Genomic DNA, 25,004 nt, shown 5'->3' with positions numbered 1-25,004 from the left:
CGTGCATAGTGGGCCGGGTCGCCACCAATATACTTTACAAGTCGTGAATCTGAAGTTTAAGCAAGAGTGTTTCTAATACAGCGCAGCAGTTCGTTGTGAATTATGTATGTAACTAAATGAGCACGGAAAATGTGAAGTAAAGGCTTACAAACCCTAAAAACTTAAAAATATTGGAAATACAACACTAACCTGTCAGCTTCAGGTCCGCCATTTTTTCTGGGGTTTTCTGGGTAAGAATAGTCCTCGTACCAAGTATGTTTTTCCTTCAACTTAAAATTTACTAATACTTATCTATTAATTTTCATTTCAATAAACGACGACCATTTCGATAACTGAAAATTAACAAAAAAGATGAAAACTAGAAAAATCTTCCGGAATAAGCGTTGTAAGTAGAGTGATAAAAATATCGTCACCGTACAAGTTACACATTGACAAATTCAAAAGGATGGCGGTATGTTCAGGATCATCCGGCGTACAGATACAATTTTCGCTGTCGCAAACGCTTAAACATCTGTCGCCAATATCTGCAAGACTTGAGGCATAAAATCTTTTCCAGGTAGGTCAATAGAACAAGTATTTAAACACAAAAGATCACGTTTAAGATGTGCACTACACATTGCAACAGGAAATTTGATTTTCAAAGTTGCCACTGAGTCTGTACGCTGGCATTGTCGGTCACTTTACTGCAAGTTCAAGACATGTCCACCACCTTGATGGATTCATTAACAATTGTCTTTACGATGTCTCTGTTTCTCATAGAAATGTTGTTTGCTTCACAGGTCGTTTTTTGTCTTCATCTTGAAATCAAATTTTACAGTTTACATGCATGTCGCCAAAAATCAGTTTTAGTCTTTCAGCTTTTCCTGATTCACAAGGTGTAGTGGTATTTGTGCATGTACTGCAAATAATTTTGAAAACATGCCAAATACGTTGGTATCCAAAAGAGCTGACCAGTGACTTTCGCCATGAGAAAAGAAAATGCAGATAAGAAACAGGAATTCCACATATGTGAATTGGTTGTCACATTTCTAAACTTTTAAAACAATAATACAATTGTTGATCAACAGAAGCTGGTGAGAATAAAGCACCTAGGGATAACAGGGATTTTAAAATAGGCGTGATTTATAATCTTTTGTTGTCAGGGCAAATTTGTGTAATATTGGTTGTGCCATCGTGTGATACATCCGTTGTTGTACCACTGCATGTATTGAAGACACTGCTGCAATACATGTAGTTTAATATCTAAATTAACTTCTCAAACGCTACAGATTACCACAAACATTGGCTTAGCAGGATCCTAGCTACAAGTTGGTTAATGAAGAACTCGGGAGTTTTTTTGAATTTTACCCCTCACTACTTCAATTGAGAATTCACTTCTAAGCTGAACTCCAGGAATTGAAGAAACCTTCCAGTTTATATCACAATATAAAATACAACAGGGCATATGTCTTTCAAATGTGCACCTCTGTAATTCACATGTAGTAAGTCCACCTCCCCTACCCCTATTTAGTTTTACATCTTTTGAAACAATTTGCTTTCTTTATGACATAATCATGAATAGATTTCCTTAAATATTCCTTTTTCATTTTGAATTTTAAAAAGATTTTAACAGGCAGTGATATTTTATTCTTTTAAAGTTTCAATGCTAACATTCCTCAAACTTCACCTTGGCAGTGTAAACAGGGCTCTTCTGTCTGATTTGATGTTTGCCAGCTGTCAAACCTCAAGTGCACTCAAAATCAGTGTCAAGTATTGAGGGATTTAGTGAACATATGTCGTCCCTCTCAGTCACATAAATATGTTTAAAAATTGCGAGCAAAATCACTTTCTAATAGGTTTTGCCACACACAAGTCCCTTTCATGTGAACCTAAGCTATAACAGAACTGACCAGCTTGAATGCTTTGCTACCATTTGCTCTGATCTAACGAACAGCCATTACACTTGAGTGACGATAACCGATGTTTGCTTTTGTCAGCACAGGTTGAACCTTTGTAATATTAGACAGTGGCTGAGCTTGCTTCAGTTTTGATACCAATTCAACCGTTAAAATTATTTATTTTTTGAATGTCTGCTTTGTGTAAATAACGGCTGTATTTTCTCACTCAAGGAGGGTCACCTTTCCCTGCAGTCTTTTAACACTGTTCAGTAACCGCCAGTGAGCAAGGCAATATCTTCAACATCCGTCTGAAAGCAAGGATACTAATACTTTGTCTAACTGTTTCTCGGAGTCTTAAGAAGAAACTTCATTGCTGCCAGGTGTTACAACTTACTCCACTGTGTTCAGGAGGCAGTGACAAAGCAATTGTTGCATTTCAATGGACTATTACCCACTGCTTGTTGAATCAAGTTGGGTCTAGTCCAACCATTACTTTGCGGTTGCCCAAGGATAATAAATATGTAAAGTACCGACCAACATCAATCAAAATTAAGAAACCTCTGAAAGTACAATAAAAATTTACTATCACAAATTGTCGTTTGGTTGTTGTGGGGAGCAATAAAACAAGGTATATTTTCATGTTGAAGTTCTTTGATTACCACGAGAAGGCACAATGTCGTCCATTGAGCGGAATAGTGTAAAGTACACATACCATAATGAAGCCATCAACTGCAACAGTCATACAGACAAAAAATACTCAAATTATATTTAACTCAATGACTAGAAACTGTAACTGGCTTCATTATAGCTTTTAAAAATCATTTCTTTGTATCTGCCATCAGAATGAAATGGCCGGCAACCGTTTGTCATTCAGTCATTTTAATGTGTTTTTAAGTTTTTTGTCACTGTAGCAGGCATGCACTAACTTGCACAGGGGCTGTAACTGACTCATACATAATATGTAGAAAAAGATAAGGATTCTTACTGGCAATGTGTTTGCTGCCACCAGCCACCTGCATCTAAAACAAATTTGACTGGGTTGGATACTTTAACCCAAATGATCACGTCATGTTGAAATGTAATAAGTTGAAAAATGAACTGCAGCTGCTTCCTATACATGTATTCTAATCAAAAGTGAGTGATGGCTTTTGCAATTTGTCTTAAAAGTAGCTTTTTTTTTCAATTAGTTTCATAGTTTTTTAATACGTCAAAATTGTGAAACTGTTTCGGCTTCAACTGGAAGGTAAACTTGTAATAAATACAATGATTTTCCCTTTGAGTCAAGCATTAGCCATTACTTTGAGTTAGCAAAAAAGAAACCGTAAAAACCAGATTTGCTGTAAGGTGTTCGCAGACTATCTCAAGCAAGCTTAGTATGAATACCGTCCTGATCAAAAAATTCTCAGGTCACCCCCAGTAATGTTTATTTTCAACCAGTCACTCTACAACTCCCTTCCGGACACTGCTATTGTTCAGGCCTGCAAAATACCATTTGTGTACCCATTCTTCACCAAAGGGTAGATCTTGAGGGGGCAGGTACATTGTAGGGTCAGGATATGCCTTTCAACCTTCAGAATGCACTGAACTAACTGTCAAACAGCACAATGTCTCCACTCTGGTTGAAGAATTCTGCTGGTCTTTAATAGCACAAGATACACAACTCCACTGACTTGAGATGCACAACCTCTCATGTAAACCCATTGCGTTGATCTGTACTTACTAGTATTTCAAGTGAAAACACCGAGTCCAAATGAAGTGCAGTTGTCTTGATACATTTCAAGCTTGCAGTCAGTAAATTTGCTCAGTCCTGTTTCAGCAAACAATGTCATGCATGCTGACAGTAACATGATTTCTGTCAAGCAAGTTTTACATATCACTTAGCGTGACGTAGAGGTCAAAGATACAGAGTACCGTGTAGCTGTAACAATGTTAAGTTTCTGTTGATACCAGTGAGAAATCTACAGAAAATCATTTTTGACCTTGTTCTCACAGAGATTTAGGCTGATGAATATTGTCCATTGATAATAATTCTTTATCAGTTGATTTGCATACTGAAACAATCATGAATACACTTTGCATAAATGAAGATATTTACTTAGCATTAGATTTGTTCTCATGATAAAGTAGGAAATAGGTACAACCAAACAGCAGGACAACAATCAGAAGCATTGAAGTTTGTCTCCATAAAAAATCTAGAAACCACTCTATTTTGACTTTTTGGAAACATACACTTCAGGGTTTACATTGATGAAAATGTCAGTTGACGGTGTTGAAGTTTCTGTATTTAGCTTTAGGGTTATGTTTAAGAAAAGTTGACAAGTTTATCATAATGACAATTCTTCAAAGTCACACATGCTTGTTGTCTGGGCTGTAAACTGCAGGGCTTCATCGATTACTGTTGTGTACTTACTTGTAACGACACTCTATTATCCTGCCATGTGTAATAAATTTCATTCTTAGCATTGTTGTTATGTGTAAGTTATGAACTTGTTTTATTCAATACAGGTATGACCTTTAAAAGACATAAAGAGTACATGTACGGTTATTGATGATGGCCATGTATGGATTCCTTGACTGCGTGACGTACGTTTTACCAGTTTGCAGTCCTTGGTAAAACTTTGGATCTTTTAATTCTTCATCAATAAAGTGGTTGAACCGGTGATCCGGCATTTCCTTATATGGTTTACACATGGGTTCCGGTCTGGTCAGAACGACCTTGCATTTGACTTGCATTGTCTTGTAATTGTTCTATTCATTTTGTCAATGCAATCATGTATACAGTTGGCTGGACAGTTAGTCTACACTGCCTGATCAATAATACTTTTGTCACTCACCGTCGGATCAATCTCGGTTATGCTATTGCAAAGGTCACCAAAATGTATGTCAAAGCTTAATCCTTCTGTTTGTTACTGTTTGAGGCAAGATTCTGTTGAAATCTATGGTTTAGTGGTTTATTGTGGCTCTTGGTCTACCTGAGCCACAGCCCAAATTCGAAATCAGAAACCTCTAAAGTTTGAATGCATAAAGTGTATAGTATTTCAACATGTGAATGGTAGATACCCTGATCACATGTGTTGTTTTCCGTGGCCACCTTACCCCTAAGGGATCAAGTTACCTTAGAAACAACAAAGTAATCTCCTTAAGAACTAACTTAGCCGGTACTTTCCCTTGTTATTTTGCAGCCATTCAGAACTTTCATTTATTATTCTGATGCAGAGCATGTGTAAAGTGCTTGACCAAATTATCAGTTGATACATGTAACGTACTGTATGGCTTGTCTCCACACATTCTCAATGCTGTTAATTTTATTGCATTATTTCTTTGACATATTTTATATATACATACTTTCAAGTAAGTGTTAATTCAGTGTTTCATGTGTAAACATCATTCACATTGTTGATGGGCATGTCACATATAATCAGTCAAATCAATGGAAATCATGAAAAATAGTTTAAATTTGATGAGAAACTTCACAGAGAATTTAGCCTATTTTCAAGTTTAGTCTGATTATTGCCAACTGTAAACTCCCTTGGGAGAAAAAGGGAATAACTTTGCAAAATACAGAACAATGTTGAATCTCCTGGATTGCATCAATTACCTGGGAATGTTACAGTCCCTAGATATATTATATAACTTCCTGGTTTTTCACTCATTATTAATTAAATTGTCTCTCCAAGAATGAAACATGTAGTACTTTACCTGAGAGATTAGATTCCTCACTCAGATAATACAAAATGTTCACCTGTTTTTTGCCAAGTTTCCTTATCCCACACTCTGCCTCACCATGGCATGGTTACCTGGACCAAACAGTATGGTGGTGTCCCCTCTTGCTGTATTTGTCATTTCTTGTTCTAAAGACTGAAAGGGCCAGTAGCTATAACTTTTGATGAATTTTTCCCCCCATTTTTGTTTTGTATGTCAATAACAAATTCTTGGTTACTCCCCAAAGCTTTTCCACACATCATGTATATGAGTAAAGTGAACTTTAAATTTAATATTATTGTTGACATGAATTTTAGTCCAGACTAGAATTCATCTGTCAACAATGACAATGCAGCCTACACATGTACATATAAGGCTGGGTTGACAAGTTAATTAATGTGTGTTTTGACATGCTTTTGGGAGTAGAACAAGAAAGTTAACATACAAAACAAAAATCAAAACTATCAAGAGATACCGCTATGAGCACTTGAATTTTCCTTTTATGGCCTTGTTATGGACCTTATAGAGCAATCGTTCTTGAGGTTTTTGCATAGAAACATAGACCTCAAAAGATACAATTATGACATTTATTTGATGTAGTCAGAGCCATGAAGCCAGGGACAACCTTCAGTGTTTTATGGCTAATTTGGGAAACACCTGTTGAATAGCCATCCATAATCAAGGTTATACAATTATGTATGGGTGTATGGAAGTGTGAGCTAAAATAACTTTAAATCAATTTGCAATCAACTTCTGCTTCAGAAAACATTGGTATTTATCCTTCATAATTGAATAGCCCAACTGTGACCAAAAATTCCTTGTTCAAAAGAAAATATAGATCTTTTAAACTTCCTGTTCTATGCTGGCATTTTTGGGACTCTATAAGTATTGATCTCTTACTGCTATCAATAATTTTAAATCAGACAGAAAAACCACCAAAAGAAAGCCTGTATATTTCGTAGGAATCATCAAATGCACTGGTCTAATGCCAAGTAGGAATAGCAATGTATGTTTATATAACAGTCCAGGAGATATCCCACAGTTCTAGCCAGGTGATCTGAATTTAAACAAAAATTATAAAGCAGAACTGCATGGTGAAAACGGAAAAACCCAACTGATGTTTGTTTTCATAATCAAATGATGGCTACTATCTTTTCATAGAGATTGCTTACACCCCTGCTCTCACTATAAAGGGTAGGGTTTTTATCAACTTTATCTCTGAGCATATTGACTAACTGTGCACAAATTCCAATGGAGGACAAAGAACTAAAATCATGTAAACAATCACTGTACAACTACCGCTTATGCGAGAACCAGGGATTGAGGACTGCTAAGACTTGAAATTGTATCCACAGAGGCTGCGGTTTTTCATTGGCTTCTCTCAGAATGCAGTAGAGAGTCAGTGTCATGAACATCCACTGTGATGACACACTGTTCCAGTTGGTACAGATTAGGGCTGTGGGCTGATATTGCAAAACTCAACAGTGTCCTTATAGATTTCATTATAATAGTGAGCTCTTTATTGGTGCCATAAAAGTCCCATATTTGGTAGGATGGACCCCTACACTGTAGGTATCACTATTGATGATGGCTTCAGGAATTCAAAATACAGTCATTTCCTGTTGAAAACTACTTGTCCCTGTTCCCCTGGATTTGCTTGGACACAAGGACTGCCGTGATACAAAAGAGAGTGTTGCCAAAATGGTAGATAATAGAAACAAAGAATAATCAAGCAATCAGAAAAGCCTTACCATGATTTTTCAAAGCTGCCCTTGAAAAACTTTGCATCACATTACCTAGCTTTTATATTTGTTTGGCCGTGTTCATTTAAGATGATTAAAAAAAACTTTCTTTTCCTGTTTTTTTACCTTGTACTCTGTGTGATATTTATGTGACCTCATCCCCTTATGATGATAAAGTTCAAGTGATATATGGATTTTCACAATATTTGAATAATAAACAATCATAAACAAGAGCAAAAACTATTGTTTTTCCCCAAATAGGTTATGTTTTCCTTGACAGAAAATCTTGAGTTTAGTCAAAGGACATATTTCTATACTTAGGGTTATTTTCACACCTATTTCATCATGACTTTGTCCTGTAAGACTTTAGTACCAAACATCAGCCATAACTTTTCTTGTAGAAACATCTTACTAGTTTTACATCAAATGCAAAACATCACTTTATTTTGGTCAGTAATTGTGTTAAAGTCTCAAGTCTAAAATTTCAAATTTTTGGCCACAGTTCCTCCACTGTGTGATGGATGGATTGTGGTTTGACAAACTTTCTACCAGAAAAGTGACAATGCATCTTGATGCAAAGTTTACAAAGTTTAATACTAGTTTTAAACCAGATATAACTAGAACATCTTAATTATATTTACACGTTACCACTGACAGACGTTTTTATTAATGAGCTATGTTTTTGTCAGTGACAAACACTCACAAACAAAAGAATTGTAATAAGTATTCACTTCTGGAGTTACTAAATGGGGTGAATTAGGGTACAGAGTTGTGTGGGCCAACCTCAGTGTCAAATGATTCAAATCTATGGGGAAGATCCACTTTTACTCAGAAATAAGATCTTGTCCACACATCTCAGACACTGACATGGTCAATGGGTGTTGTACTGATACAGTCAACCATATACATGGCAGTGGTCAGAGGGTACATGTACATCAAGGAGAACTTTTATGCTACTGTAGAATGCACGTATCATGAACGGACTCGTAAGCTTAGTTGAAAGCTCTTATATTTGCTCATAGCATGGTAACAGGAAAAAATCATGTGAAAAAACATTACATCAACAAAAATACAATTGATGGTGGGCCTACTCTTTCTTCTTCCATTTTCAAGAACAGAGATCAAACTTTGCTACAGAAAATGTTTGGCTGGTATTAAAATTTGGCAATGAGCTGTACGGATGGTGAAAATAAAATAAGAACAGTCAGAACAACAACAAAAATTAAGACTGCAAACAGGCCCTCAGGAATCCTATCAAACCGTTAAAATGTGTTGTTCAAATTTCTTTGGCCCTGAAGACATCTGAATCTGTAAACTTCAAAACACGGAGAGTAAGGACATGTTTGTGAATCTTTGCTATTTCAATAGACTTGTACTCTTGAATTCAAAACAAGTCATGCAAACATTTGACATCCGGAGTGTTCTCTGGACATTTGTCTCTCAACGTGATTGTGATACAGATTTTCACTGATGTCATGACATTTCTGTGTACAGTGGTTTGCATTGAACCGTTGGCAATATGGGAACCAGACGTACTGTCTAACTTTAGGAGTTGCCAATGTTGTCAGGTGTAATATCTAGCGGTAATATCAGTCGATCACAAAAAAATCAACTCTGTGAAAGTTGAAACATTGTCTTGAAGGAGGTCAGACGTAGTCAAAACACCACCGCCAGATTCGCACAAACAACCCTTTGCAAATGATGTGTGGATGTGTGGTGTGCTTTTGACTGCTCATGACCTCCTTCCAGAGACAATGTTTCAACTTTCACAGAGTTGATTTCTTTATTATTGACTACGAGCGTAAAATTGGCGTCATCCTCATCCTTGTCCTCAGCCTCAGGTGACCTTTCTAGCTGACGCTGAAAACGACGCTACTCAGCGTCAGCTTCAGCATCATATCAGAAGAATGCCAATGTTACTTTACCTGATCATGGATAGACAATAAAATGCACCGAAAACTTTTTAAAAAACTACATTCATTCGCATTTTTCTTTTGAATTGTAAATGGTTTTGCAAGTAGTATTTTATCAGAACAATATCTCATAAAGACTCATTTTTGATAGTGTTTATAATTTTAAGTGCATGATCCGTGGCCGTTGCAGTGTTTGTTGTTGTCTTGTTGACTCATGCGTTAAAAATGTCTGAAAAAAGCCATCCATAGTCCAAAATGTGTAAAAATTGCCACCATGTATTGGGATATATTATAAAGGAAACATATATTATTGTATACATATAGAAAACATGAGAAACTATGAACATGAATTACTATAACTATAACTAATGGCTTGAATAGTCGACATAATTTGGATTCCAAGGAACAATAACAAACATACGACATTTGAACTTACGGCCAAGAATGTTGTGTTGTAACCACATTGTGACAAATGGATATTAATGTGAGAAGTTACCAAATACTATAAAGATAAAAGCTACATTCTTTTGATTAATATTTAAAGTGATATAAAACTTGGAGTACATTTTATAATCGCTTTTACACTCATCATTCCATTGAACACAGTCGGGAATAGTCTGATCTGACGCCAGTAAAGCTGACGCCGCAGCATCAAACTTAGAATTCTTTTCATGCCACCCCTGAAGTTTAGGATGAGGATGACACCAACTTTATGCTCGTTATTGACTGATGTTACTACCTAGACAATAATTGTGCCTGACATTGACAGTGTTGGCAACCCCTAAATGTAGACAGTATGTCCAGTTCTCGTATTGCCAAGGGTTCCTCATCAACCACTGTAAATGTGCTGTCATGGCATGCACATGTAATTTATGATGTACCCATCTACCTGTTGATTGCTCCTTTCAGATTTTGGAACAACAATTGCCAAAAAACATTTCTTTGCATATAGTTTCATGCTTTCAATGATTATATTTGTTATATCACAATTAATTAGGTGCTATATGTACGTGAGCACATGATTTTTTTTCACAGGCAAGTGTGATATTTTTCACAAGACATGTTGATATTTACATTTTTTTACTGAAAGGTACAAATGAGAATATCTTTAATTTATACCATTGCTCAAGTTTCTAGATTAATCAAATCCTATGTGCTAATTCTCATTTGTTGTAAGAATTATGAAAACTGATATAAAACCATAGAATCCAAGTTTTTCTATAGTTTAATGTCCAAATAAAGTACACATGTTGGTACAGTTCTTATTAAAGACTTTTCTTGAATGTGGCAAGTTTGTTAAATTACAAAACTACCTTGTCAGTGCATTGGAAGATTACATCAGTATTTTCTGTTCACTCAACAGGTTCCTCTTTCATCACTGGTGGCATACAGATATAATGTCCTCTTGACAACAAAGGTTATTGAAAGAAGAAAGTTCAGACATGCACAGATCACTGAGGTCACCGAAGAGGAAGGTCCATTTCATGTCTGGAATGAGGATGGCTTCCTCGCATGAGAACCTGGCAGGACTTGATATGAGAGATTTAACTTCAGATGCTGACATCAGCATGGAGAGCCTGAGCCCAATCATGCAGGTGAAGTCTGACAGAAGAAGCACCGGCTTCAGGAGACTGCCGTCTTCCACAATGCATGTGGAGTCAGCAATGAATGATTCTGGGAATGGGCTGGACAACATCATCGCAGAGCTGGATGAAGGAATCGCCGAGCTGACAGACCAACCTCACATTTTGTCATCTCAGAATTCCACATTAACCAGCAAGTCAAACAGCAGTGCCCATTCCCAGCTGCCCAACAAGTTTCAAGGCCAGTTGGAGACAGTTGAAGAAATACTGAGAAATGCCAGGCAGAGTGCTGCCATGGAATTTCAACAGGAGCAGAAAGGAGACAAGGTTTCCCCGGCTGACAGGCTCAGACAGAGCATGAGCCAGCAGATTCCAGTGAAACACTGCAGTAGCAAAGGAACTCAGTGTGGGATGTTGCTGCCCAAATATCACACCAGAGGAGAATCTAAATGCATTCGCTGCAAAGACTGTGGCATATTCTACACCCCTGCTAGTTTCTTGAAACACTTCCATGATCAGTTTGGACGGAGGGAGGACTGTGACGCGCTTGTTCTCCAGCTGAATGTCGAAAACCCGACAGGCAAGGAGATCCGACTGTGGGAAGAATTCCAATTGAAGATCAGTCAGAAATCTCCCAGAAAGAGGCCAGCTGTCTTCACAGACTCCCTGATGCTTTCCAAGTGTAGGCGGCAAAACAATATCATGGATGTATCAGGGATTCAAGAGGAGGAGGAGGGAAAGGTGTTTGCAGAGGGGGAATTTTCAGATGGATTCAACCCACCCATGACTGGGATAACAATGGATGATTCAGTGTTATCCAGGCACAGTGGCACACCTAGACGAGAGCGTCGACCCTCCGCTCCTGGTCTGCTCATTCGTAAGGCAGTCAGCACCACTGATTTGGACAAAGCATCATCTTTCCAGAACAAGCCTGTCATCATGGGCTCACAACCCAAGAACTCAAACCCCCGATCCAAGAAAAACACCCTACAGAAATACCTACCATTGGATATGATCGATGTCACCCGGATGTCGACAGACCCAGCAAAGATGAATCTCAGAAGTCAGGGATCTCTAAGGAGATCAAATTCTCTGTCGAACATCTCAAGTATTGCAAATGGGACGTTCAGCCCAGTTGAAAGAAATGAAAGTTTGCAAACTTCAAAAGGTCTCCACCCTGCAGACATCCAGCAAGTCCTGCCAAACCTTGACAAGGAAGGTGAGGATCCTCACAATGGTAGGTCTGTTTAAACATAGACAGTAGCATAGACAGTAGAGGGGGAAAATTTAAAATGCTGTCTGATATTTTTGACTTTGAACTTGCCAACAGTTTTGTGAGTGTGTTAGGGTGAAAAATGCGGTGAAGTTGGTCTAGACATCAAGGCAATGGATTCCCCCCCCCCCAAAAAAAAATGATGGCCTGTACTATAGCTACAGTATAAGAATCCATTCATTCCTGATTTTGTTCAACGCAGACTTTTTTATTTATATATTCTAGTCCACTCATAGTTTAGTTTTTTGTGATGACCCTACCTCACATTTCTCCACTCCAAGCTTACAGGAAAGTCAGTTGTCATGAATGTCAAATACATGTACAGGTGTGAAGTGTCAAGTTGATGTAAGAATTTCTTGAACACTTTCATGAATCTGTGTGACAAGTAGCACTTTCACACCCATTTTAACACTGTATTGAGGTCCATCTTTGCCATGGAGAACAATACGGTTGAACCAATATTAGGGAGGGGGGAGGTAGGAGGTAAGGGATTGAAAGTGAAAGTATAGTAACACAAAGCATTTTATAATAACTGTGTGTTGAATCTTTTTATGCACCATGACTATTAAATATTTGCAATTATTGTATTTTAAATGATTTTTATCCTCACTGATCCATTTTGTGTCAATTTATGTTTTCTAGATCCACTATATATTTTACAAACAGCACAAGAACTCATCTCACTAGCTACAAACAAATTAGGTAAGTACAGTTCCCATCAAGTCATATCGTACATGTTGGATGGGAAATACCTGTCCATATGTCAATAACAATAGAACACTTACATGTAAGTCCACCACTATTAAAATGTGATTTTTCTAGGGGAACTTCTCCAGTCAGAAATATTCAGAACCAGGGGTAACATCTACCCATAAACACTATACTTTGCGTTTATCATTTTCTGTAAATGTTTGGCAGTGAAAAATCCAAATTCACTGAGAGTAATCCAAAAGAGTTTCAAAAATGACAGCTGTCTTTGAAAATCAAGTTTGAAATTTTTACCGTAAGTGAAAAAATGTCAGTTGAAGCTCTTTGGCTTGTACTTATGAGTAGCACTCTCTATTATAGGTTCAACTAAACTTACACTGTCACAAATGTCCTCTATGGTCATGGTCTTCATAATTCTAAATTTGGTCATGTTTTTACTTTTTATTTTTTGAAGGGAATTCAGGAGATTCAGTGTGGGCAGAGAAGCTTCAGCAAGAAAGGACCTTACGACAACAAGCTGAAGAAAGAGTGAAACATCTTGAAAGTAAGGCTTGGTTTTCTTAGCGATACCCCCTGCCTCTCCAAAATTGGCTGGAGATTGTCCAGTCCAACCCCCTTCCTCCCCAAAATTGGCTGGAGATTGTCCAGTCCAAATAAAGCAGTCAACCCAAGTCAATTTACATTTAGGTAATGGAATTTACACTAAATTGAAAATTTTTTATTAAAAAAAAGACTTAAAGCCCATAGCCTTCTCTGTCAATGATTCATTTTGGAAAGACCCACGGAGGGACATCTGGTAACAGGCTTTCAGTTTTAATTTATTTGAGTCATATAGAAATGATTTCTTACTCCCAGGCACTGTCAGCAAAGCCTCCCAATAATCCAACCCACTTACCCATGAACATATCTGAGGTAGATTTTATGCAGTCTTTAAAACGTAGTCCGGTTTATGAGCACACATGTAGCAAAGTATGACAAAGTTATATGTGTGTGTAGAGAGAGAATGGTATTCATGAATAGATTTCAAAGTCACAACAAGTAGATATGATTTTCACTTTCTTTTTTCATTGAAGCTGAACATTTTTGCCATGGATTACCGACACTTCTATATACAGAGGTAGTGGGGAAGTCTTGTTTCATTTTTATTATGTGCATGTGATTGCTATGGAAACACCCAGGGGGAAGTAAAATAATATGATTGGGGAATTCCCAGTGAAAACAATGCCCATTGTTTAAGTACTGAAACCTTAGTGCTTGTTATAAATGGAGTTTTACAGCATATGGAAATTTATAGTATGTTTCCTGCTCTTGTAAACAGAAAAAGAGAAGTTGCCTATAACTGGTAAAGAATACTAATTTAAAAAAACATCGGAGGTGCATCAGTGTCGCTGAAATTTTTCAAGTTTTCCTCGAGTACCCAGCTGTATTTGTTTTGGTCTGTAAATTTAGACTGTTACCATTTGCATTTCGATGCCTTAACAGATAATGATTGTACCCTCTGTACTGTGAAGACAATCCAATCATAATCTTTTGAAGATAGAGCATGGCAAAAATGTCATCTTTTATTCACACACATTCAATGATTCGGCTTAAATAAGAAAAATGAACTTGATACCCTGGTATTGGTGTTGTTAGCACTCGGTAGGTCCCCCCAACTTCCGTATTTCTAGCTTTTTCAGGGACAGTTTTGGTTTTACCTCATTGTGGCACACCTTAAGAACACTGGGCCCGGCCGTCATTGTGAAAACAATCAGGTTTTCTAAGGGGTCCATTCTTGGTTGTAAAGCAACTTGACCCCCCAGGAATATAATGATGTCACTGCTTATTTGTGGACGTACTGTATGTATACACAAGAAAATAAGTCAAGGGGGCTTCATATACCAATATGTTATACATATTTCATATACGCACTTTAATGCATGGTTACTCTCTTGAAATATAAGCAGAAGTTTCATACACAAGTGTTGTCTAAAAATACAATTTAGATCAAGTTAAAGGAACTACATGTTATCAGTCAACTGTCTGGGTTTTGTCCTAGCTTCCCCTTGAAATACCATATATTAGTCTGACCCTGTTGTTTCCATGGGATAGTCAGATCAACAAACAGGGAACTTAGGGGATGACATGATTACTGATCAACAAAACTATGCAATGCTGCTGCACCTTCTGTGAACATGTATGCTGGCCCTATAAGCCTATATTTCTCTGCAGGAACAGCCTATGTAAGGACAGGAACAGCAAAGAAATACTTGACAATCTGCCAAATGACACCAGTTATGTTCTGTTGTTCTCAAGGCGTTACTTTATGGTTGTCTGCTGGTACTGTACCATTTCAGCTTCATTAGAAAGGTCATGCTCAGGTCATGGCTCTATACACCACTTACAAGTTTTTATCAGGTCAGAAAGTTAGTGGTGTTCCCCCCCCCCCCCCCCCCCCTTGAGCCAAAAAAGAGAAACAATCAAAATGAAAAACACTCAACATTGACAACATCAGCATGATCTCAGAAAACCTGGTGAGCTAATGACATGGAAATTTTAACTTCCTGTGGGCTTTTGTAATTACACTGCTGAATACTTATGCAATACACTTTCTCCTATTCATGGGGCTCTGTCTGGCATGAATTCAAATATTGGTACCCACCACGCTTCACATTGAAACCGTTGGCGGAAGTCACAAACTGCTTGTTACACAGGTAGTGCCTTGCCAGTGAGGTTGATGACTTTAAAAAAGAAATAATATTTTCATTTTCTGTATAATGATAGATAATGTAGGTAACAGTGAAAAGACAAGATATTATTGAGAAAAAATTGTGTTTATATCTTACCGTATTTCCTAAGATACATCACATAGAAATACATCACATCCTTGAATTCCATGCAGCTCACTCTGCTTCATGACAAATTTCATCCTCACAAGGAGTAGGGATTAGATTAAGACTAAAGAATTGTCATTTCCTTTCAGAGTAGATATCCAAAACGTTCCTCTACAAATGACTTTCTGATTACAACAAAACAAGTGAGTTATTTACCAAGTGATGAAGATGTATGTGGTCACAGTTATCACAGACACTCAGAAAAACTGCTGAGTCAGCAGTTTTTACCAGCTGCTCTATAAAGAAACAGCAATTTTGACAATTTATCTTTAAATGTAGCATGACAAAACCAGTATGTGAATACATTTTTCAAAATAACTTCTTGGCTTTGATAAGTTTCAAAAAACAAAAATATTACAATGTTGTTTTCTCGCATGCCTATAAGCAGAAGTTGAATTAGATGACATTGCACTATCCATCGGTCATTCCCCGCTGTAAATGGATTCTATCATGATTCTCACAAGTATGGCTTGCTCAGCTCATACTTTCTTTCAATCCTTATGCTATTGTGTAAATAGTTCAGATGAAGTCTGTATACCATTGCCAATAAATTTTTTCTGTGGTATTTTCTTTTTATATTATTCGCTGGATGAGTTTGACAGATGCATACTTCAATTATGATGCATATTGTATGACATACAAACATATCCACTCTGCAGATTAATTTGCCATTATGAAACTCTAATGTAGGAGAAAGGTTACTTTATGCTTCCAATAAGTGTGCTGGTAGTAGGAATAATTATCTTGCCTGAAATCTGCGGGCTGGTTTTATTGTCCTAATTGAATAAATTGATAAATTTCAGCATGTTGATAGGAGGGAGGTCGTACAAAATTTCAAGCTGATGTTGAATGTAGGGGGTTGTGTGACACGGGAATTGCGTGAAACTTGGTCATGTTGATAGAGGGAAGAATCAAGATCCCATGAAAAGTGGCGAATTCATGGTTGGGCATTCGTGTGAAACAAAATGTGGCCAATTTATGGTAGGGGAATTGCGTGAAACAAAACATGGCCAATTCATGCATATGGTGGGCGAATCACGTGAAATGAAATGTGGCAAATTCATGGTAGGGGAATCACGTGAAACGAAGCATGGCCAATTTATGGCAGGGGAATCACGTGAAACTTGGTCATGCTGATGGTAGGAGCCGTGCGCGAAACTCGGTCACATTAATGGTAGGTGGTAAAGAGATTACATGAAACTCATGTTGATAGTATGGAGATCATGTAAAATCAGTGTGATCATGTACAATTAAGAAAATATGAATAAGACTTTTCATATTGAAAGAAAAAAAATGCAAATCATACAAAGAAAATGTTAGGACTGATTTTTTTTTTCTGAACCATAACTGAAGTGTGGATGAGGGGGAAGCAACTAGAAGGCCAGTCATAGGGCACAATGTTTGAACCCATGATAGGATTCATCAAACAGTGGGTCATGATATAGAACCAGGAGTGATGTGTACACTCTCTGCTTATTTTTACTCATCGTACGTGGCATAAAGTTAGGGTTGTTTTTACTTATACGTGGCTCATTGCTCTTGAAACATGCAACTTTCAGTCGATGGACAGAAATGAGAACCTGTGAAAGTGAAAATTTTTTTATTACAAAGCCTGTATCCTGATTAATCAAAACAAAAATAGATTGCATGTCAGCACATATGACATCTCATCATTGTGTAACGACAAGCTGCACAATTAACGTATCACTCGAAAAGATAAAAATTATCTCCCTAATGAGTAAAACATCTCATTTAAATATTAGTCAGATTTGATTATTTGTTTACCAATGATCTCACATGTGGCACTGTACCCATCCAGAATGCATCATAGGTTCCGCCCTCCGTACCCTGGGTATCCTTTATCAGTAGCAGAAATACATACTCTCTGATGCTCGTTTGTTATATTTTAATGTAAATGACATGCCCTTTAAACATATTTCACACAGATCAATCATTTAAAATTAGAATTTGCCCACATACTGAATCATAATAGCCACTGGTATTTTCGTATGACGGGTCAGTGGGCTATAGTGGACCATGTGACTTATTCTGCCCTGCTGTTTGAGCAGGTTTTATTGAATCATATATCTAAAAATTGCAAACCATATAAGTCAATCAGCTGTGATGAAAAAGTAGAAATGTGCTTTATAGATGTGGAAATTTTATCAGCTTCAATGGTCCAAGTCATGATATATTAGATGCATACAATAATAGAAATCATATAAATCCAAAACATCAAAAACAAAAAAAACACATGACAAAATTCATCATGATCTAAGAATTTAATATTTTAAAGAAATTTATGAGATTTATGAATTTATTACAATGTAATTTCTGAATGTATGGGAAATTGCCGTTATCTATACAGCTTGTGACTATGCCTGTTGTCTAAAAGATAGGAGTATGAAAAATGTGTCTGCAAATACAGACACTTCTAAGTTCGGAAACCAATTTTATCTTCTCAGTGCATGAAAGGCTTTCACATCTGCTTTCATATTTCAGTTTAATAAACTGAAAGTGAAATTTTTCTGTCAATTGGTTTGTTTTCAAACTTTAATCAGCTGTCTGGACAAACAATGGCTGTTGTACATTGCCGGGTGAGTAATGGAAAAGGGTTTGCCAGACTTGCGTGCAGCAGGGTATAGGTAAATGACATTGTAACCGCTTCGTAACCTCCTGTGCTATATCACTAACATGAATAAATTGTATTAACTGGGTATTAATTGTGACTCGATGTACACTAATCAAAATCAAGCCACCACTGGTATTAAATTTATCTTCCATATCACCAACCAGTGATTATGGTCTTACAAACACAAACAGAGTGGATGAATAATATGGTCTGCTAAAGCTGCCAGAATCTTTGAAATTGTCATAGTCTGGCAAACTACCAGATTCTGTCATTTGGAAAGTGACAAATGATGTAATTTATATGAGGGTTATGACTGGGTCAAATCTGTATCTTTTACCTAGTGGAAGGAAAAAAGTAATATTCTTCAAAAGAATCAACCAGTATACCATTAATAAATAACAGTTTTATAGACTTGTTGATAAATTTTCATTCAATTCAGATCATAATTTTAAGCGTTATGATCTATGACTTCATTATTTCTGCATCAGTTGTAAGCAGCGTAACCTGATGTCATCGCTGTAGGCTGGGCGTCGTCAGGTTTATCATCCTGTTTTTTGAGACAGTAGACAGACAAAAATCATGTAAAGTGTATCTTTCTTCACAAACATATGTCTAGACATTCAAAAACAATTGTATGAAGTAACCCCATCCATGACCACCTGTACACTGATCAAACTCACTCGTAATTTGATTTGTGATGTTATTCATACAGGAATTATAGAGGGTAAAATTTAACGAAGACTATGTGATGGTGGAACTTTTAATACCCTACCATGTTTACACACTGATGCATGATGTGTCTGTTATCTGTGCGTCACCATATTTTAATTGCATTGTTGCTGTTGTGGGTAACTGGTGTGTATACACACACACACACACACACACACACACAAACGTTTGTATATGTTTGTATATGTACATGAAGCAATAATGTAATCCATCCCATCAATCCATTCAATTCATCAGTACATCATATATACATACAAAAGTATTTCATACATTTGTACATACATACATGTATATACATGCACACACACATACACATACATACATACATACATACATACATACATACATACATACATACAGCTGTATCCTCATTTGTACATGTCTGCTTCTGATTGGTTCACACATTAACTTTACAGATTGAGAGGTCCACAGAATAAGTGGCATTTACATAGGTCACAGTCCATGGGGTGGAAGGTGGAGGGACTGTGCGTAGGTATATGACATCAATCATTTTCATTGACGTTTATGATAGCTATCCAAATAATGATGTCATTTACAGTTAATTTGCCGAACCCTATACCCAATACTCTGTGCTGTGTTGGAGGAACCTAATCATCAAATTTCAACACAAGGTTTATATCATTTAAGTGCTTGGTTTTAATGATAGCCCAGTATTCTACAATTGTAAATGGATCGCAATCCTGAAGTAAGGCCCAAAAACACTGAAGCAATTATTGGTAATAAATGAACCTTCGATATTGTGTTGGACCACACAAACGGCCAAAGTCCTAACTAACCAAAAGGATTTTCACCTGTAAAGTATGGCCTTGCACTCAGATGATGTTCTGTTAATGACATACAGCTAATGAATGCTGACCAAAGTCTCTAGGCCTCTGAGTTGACACTGTGCTAATTACAGTAACTCGATCATCAAGTATCATTTTTTTCAACTATTGATAAGTTCATTTAGTTCCTGCCTCACCTACATACACCCAACTATTTCACACCGGTAGCCAGTAATACTCTGATCAAAATACCTTCCGTTGTTTTCCTCCCCCAAAGTATGATCTGCAAGGTGTGTTTTCCGCTCACTTAGTTTATGACTTTTGTCCATCTATTTCTTTTTTTGGTTAAAAGTCCAGTGTTTACCGGACCACCGCTGATAAGTGCAAAAGTTCATATTTGAGTTGGTATGATATGATTAAGTCTCACAACTGATATCATCCGAAGGCCACAGGAAATTGCCGATGCTAGTATGTTGCAATTTCTGTAATTAAAACTTTCTACCAGGGTACACAGTGATCACCTTCATAGGGTCAATTCACACATTGTTGTTTGTTTGCGTACCATTAGATATCAATTTTGGGAGAAAGTCTGTCACCTCACAGAAATGTTGCTAGTCATTTTGATGTCATTATGAAAAGAGCACACAAGAAACATCCCATGGTTTCATCCATGGAACGTGACAAAAAACATGACAGATGGCTTTTTGTGGATGATTTAACCTTTGTTTTGTTTTGTTTTTTAAAAAATGCAAGGCAAACGCTGACTGGTCCATATTTTCATTGAAACCAATAAACTTTGACCATGATTTGAAGTGTCAAACGGCATTATTAAGGCCGTGGATTTACGATGATTGATGGTGCTGACATCAAGGTGGATGTACACATCCCATTCTACTCCCACGAGGTGACACCGTCTAACATCTCCTGGCAAACACTCAAAATTCTTCCACTACTTGGGCACTGTTTATGAGTAAGACCAGCCCATAAATTGAATCATTCCTACAACTCTTTATGGCAGCCTTGATGTGACACCATCGTTGGAATGCATGCTATAAAGTTGTATAATTGCAAAATGTTGACAGATTGCCAAAGGTTATACGTTTCTGTATGTTGGAAAAAAATTGAGCATAAATGCCTCAACTCCAAGGGAAAAGCTGTAATTAGGTGCCTATATTTAGATTATTCCCTGCTAAGAACATCTGCTATCACTTGAAACAAAATAACAAAGAAATAAAAATATGGCACTTGCTTCCAATAAATTTACATTATATTATTATTTTCTTAATGTCAACCAAGCAGAATTGGCTGTTTTAAAGTTAACTGAATATTTAATCGTGGAATATTTTGCCTTATTTTTCCAATATATACATATTGTGGCCAATATGTGGATATTTTTATGGATATTGTGGCCAATATGTGGATACTCAGAACTTGAACGATAAAGTTTAGTGTGTATTGAGGTTTCTGAATTCATTCAGAACTGGGTATGGTCTTTTGTTAGGGACGGCTTTTGAAAGACTATTGAAGATGAATTTGTATCACAGAATGTGTAAACCTTGAAAAACATATGTCGGCCTTTCTTGTGATGAATGCAATTTTTATAGATGGTAGGATTATTAAAGTGACTTAGTAATCTGTAGACTAATGGCCGCCAACTAAACCAGAAATAACAAAAACTGAAACATTCTCTATGTCTCTGCAAGATAACATTCATTTTAGATTTCGTCATTTTGTATCAACAGCATGCCAAGTAAGGCCATGTAAAATTAAAGAATTGCTCTGGAGCATCACCAGTCTGTTGTCATGACTACTGTTGCCAATTTTAATAGTTTTGCAAACAAAGGGCCAAAATCCGCCCACTACAGCTTCCACAATGAATTTTCTCTTCAAACTTTATCAGTACTGGTGTTATCTCATGATCATGTGTTTGAAACAATATTTTGTATTAATTTTCTATTCCACATAATAAATTTTCACGACTTGGCAGTAAGTGTCATAAAATTACTAGGGAAATGTACTGTTTCATAAAAAAAAATGAAAAATTCTAATCCCAACATCAATTGTCTCCCCAAGAAAATTCAAAGCTTGTTTTCTCACTTGCGTAGAAAGAAAGAAAAATATTTGATAATGCAGCATCTTTTTCACATATATTTTGATGAAATAGGACTACATGTATTATGTTCACAGGGCTGCATCAGCTGAATAGTCTCTTTCCTGTACTCTCAAAGAACCTAACCATACCTTTTCACTGTCATGGTTTGGTCCAATCCCAGCGTTTTCTATGGTAAAGTTGGACCTGTACATTGGGAACTGGGGAGAAAATGGTTAATAAATAGATATACCAGGGTGAAGATTCCTTCCAAGATTCAGAGATACTGAATTTTTTTGAGGCAGCAATGTATTTCAATGAGTGTAGGTAATGTCTACAACAATGCGCCGATGTAGCTGTGTGGAGGTTTACCATTCTTGTTATCTGATTCTTTGTAGGATTGCTGCAAGAAGAAAAAAGACGGAGAGAGATTCTTGAGAGTGAGATAAGGACTTACAAGACGCAAATCAACAGCTGAGGTCCAATGAATTATATTGTTATATAAAAGCAGTGTTGTGTAGCACTTAAGGCATGATGAGCTTGCCCAAAATTTGTGTATGAAAAGCCTTAAACTCATTGAAAAGTGCAAATTTTTTCAAATTTTTCGCTAGTTTTTGTTAAGATACTTTTTACCATTGAAGTGGCAATGTCACGTACCCTGCCACCCCCTCTTGTTGTCAGTGGAATGGACCAACTGTCATCAGTACAGTAATAGGCAGCTTCTACGTTACCCAGTAAAGTCTTAACTATTGAATCACCATTTTCTTTTCTGAATGAAATATCTCCTGAAATTTACTGTACATACAAAATTCCTTTTATATTAAAAGAATGGCTTCTTCATTTGCTTTAGATGCAATTTGATTGGAAAATTTAAATGACAAAGATGAAGGTCAGAGATGAAAAGATTTTAAAGAGATAAAGTCTACCTTTTATATGGTAATCTTTCAACATTGTACAGTTTTTTTTAGCCTACATAGAAATGTTTTATTGCTACATAGTGTTTTATCATACAGCTGTCATAAATATCTCACATGCCATCAGTAAATTTCCTTTTTTCCTCTTTCTTGGTAACGTTAATATTTTTAGGTAGTAATCAAAATGTAATTTGTCTTGCTACAGAATTAATCTTGGGAGCAGGAAATTTGTTAGACCTTAATTCATTTTTTTTAAAAAAAAAAACATTACTTTCCATACTGTTTTATTACAGAGTCAAAGCAGTGTTCACAACTTCTGAATATCACATTCGCTGATATGCGACGCGAGGCGGCAAGACATAGTGTGAGTTTATTGCCCTGAAATTGAAAGCCAGACATTGCAATCGCCCCCGAAGCTTTTGGGAGTCACAGCGATTCAGTTTAATCAGACAGGAATTGAATCGCTATTGACGTCATAGGCCAGAGTGATTTCTTATATCTGAACTGAACTAGGATCTAAGTTACATAATACAAAATTGCATATCTGAATTCCGCTGGCGTCACCAGCCACAGGAGATTAAGAATCTTGCTTAATTATTCTCATGAGGTGCATATTTCTTTCTTGTTTATTTTACTGTAAATTCCAAATTTTTAAATTTCAGTCTTGTCCAATGATTTCTTACTTTTTCTGTACCATGAGAGTACTAGAGTACTCCAGTTTTGCTCTCTACATAATTTATCTCAACTTGCACCCAAAGCCTTTGGGATGGTCTCATCTTTTATACACCTGCTAACACAATATCGATTTCGCAAGTAGTATTTGCAACTGCCTCAGTCTGGCCACATATTAGCTGTCTGTGAAATTGCTGACGAGTGCTTATTATAGTCTCATTCTATAGTATAAATTGTCAATTAAAAATATGGTTGCATCACGATGCAGTGTTACTTAAGCCAAAAATAGATATCTATATATAGAACACTGTTAAAATATTACTGACAGCAAACAATACCTGCATAGTTTTTCGGATGCACTTTATCATGAACAGGCGCTGGCTTGACCGTTTATTAATGATTTTAAGGAATTCTGTCTGTCTTTCCGTTTCATCTGAATGAATTTTGATTTCCAAATAAGCAAGGATTCTATCAGCATAAATACCTTCTTCTCTGACTCATTATCAGGGGAGTGAGTCTTATTGTACCACACAGCCGATCTAGCAAGCAGTGCTAAATTTATCTCGCAAGAAATTACTAAGCTTATCAATTTAAACATAAGATGGCAAAGAGGTCATTAATTTGATAATGTATTCTTTTTTTCGGCGTGAAATCGATTATCCCAATTTCAATTTTATCTTTTGGTCTGGTCATGAGTCAGTCTTTATCTACTGTTAAATATCAAGGGTCAAATTTCTAGCTCAGGTACATATTATTGAGGTAGCGGTATTGAAATATACAGTGTGGGGAAAAAAAAATTAATTTTCATTTATGGGCTGTAAATGCCATGCTGGTAGCAATAAACCGCAAATGTAATGAGCACAATAAATTAACTTGTCAAATATGTAAATTTATTGTGAATATGAATGTAAAATGGTAAGGAATATGATTGTACATAAAGGGAAATTTTAATTTAGGTGTTGTGCCAAAAGGATATCTGATAGTTTGTAATATATAGTTTTAATATATATAGTTTTAATATTTTGTGTTGGGCTACAGTAACATTTGAGTAAAATATCAATTTTTACATTAAACGCCTCACCAAGCATTAACTGCAAAATCTTACTTGAATGTCTATTTTTACGAGAAAATAATTTGAAATAAATACCAAGTCTGGTGCGGAACCTTGGGAGACAGGATATGTTATGTGTATGGGCTGCTATAAAGTATTGTGCAATGATTAAAATAAGCTATTTATAGCAGAGCATTGAGTGAGACTCTCACGGAAACACACCAAGACGGCTTCGTGTCCTCGGATGCATCTGTCAACCAAGTCGAACTGCCATGCATAATTTATGAAGCATAAATGCATCGGTACTATATGATTTCAACACGCATGCTTGACCGTAAAATGTTTATGTTCTTTCGTTAAATGTACTTCGTGCGATATGTTCAATAAAAATGTCTCTGTTTGTGCACCTTCAGTTTAATCATAAATAATAAATGTGGAAAAATGATACTTTGGGAAGTCCT

General features: G+C 36.5%; 2 protein-coding genes across 14 annotated transcripts in view; one reads left to right on the top strand and one right to left on the bottom strand.

Moving 5' to 3' along the window:
• The window catches only part of LOC139121505 (conserved oligomeric Golgi complex subunit 1-like), a 136,327-nt gene extending 120,873 nt beyond the window's left edge, over positions 1–15,454 (bottom strand). For 6 of the 11 annotated variants that reach the window (XR_011549292.1, XR_011549294.1, XR_011549293.1 and 3 more), the window contains exons 1-2: positions 15,440–15,454; positions 190–332 (exon numbers count right to left, since the gene is read on the bottom strand). Coding sequence is in view for 7 of the 11 variants with exons in the window: in XM_070686408.1 (XP_070542509.1) it covers positions 190–211 (22 nt within the window). In the remaining 4 variants the exon portion in view is untranslated. Of the gene's footprint in view, positions 1–189; positions 903–15,439 lie in introns of those variants that run through there. The other 5 variants (XR_011549295.1, XM_070686413.1, XM_070686412.1 and 2 more) reach the window with 3 other exon arrangements.
• Positions 431–25,004, top strand: LOC139121506 (uncharacterized). Of its 3 annotated transcripts, XM_070686415.1 has the most exons (6): positions 431–556; positions 10,598–12,054; positions 12,733–12,792; positions 13,253–13,342; positions 22,305–22,385; positions 23,114–23,242. In XM_070686415.1, the coding sequence occupies exons 2-5, from the start codon at positions 10,677–10,679 to the stop codon at positions 22,382–22,384; spliced, it is 1,608 nt and encodes a 535-aa protein (XP_070542516.1). In that variant the 5' UTR covers positions 431–556; positions 10,598–10,676; the 3' UTR covers position 22,385; positions 23,114–23,242. The 3 variants fall into 3 exon arrangements, with proteins under 3 accessions (XP_070542516.1, XP_070542517.1, XP_070542515.1); XM_070686416.1 differs by having other exon boundaries at positions 10,598–12,036; positions 22,305–25,004; XM_070686414.1 differs by having other exon boundaries at positions 22,305–25,004.

Source organism: Ptychodera flava, chromosome 21, assembly GCF_041260155.1.
Source record: "Ptychodera flava strain L36383 chromosome 21, AS_Pfla_20210202, whole genome shotgun sequence".
Lineage (NCBI taxonomy): Eukaryota > Metazoa > Hemichordata > Enteropneusta > Ptychoderidae > Ptychodera > Ptychodera flava.
The sequence above is the reverse complement of the archived record's forward strand: the minus strand, read 5'-3'. Positions and strand labels throughout refer to the sequence as shown.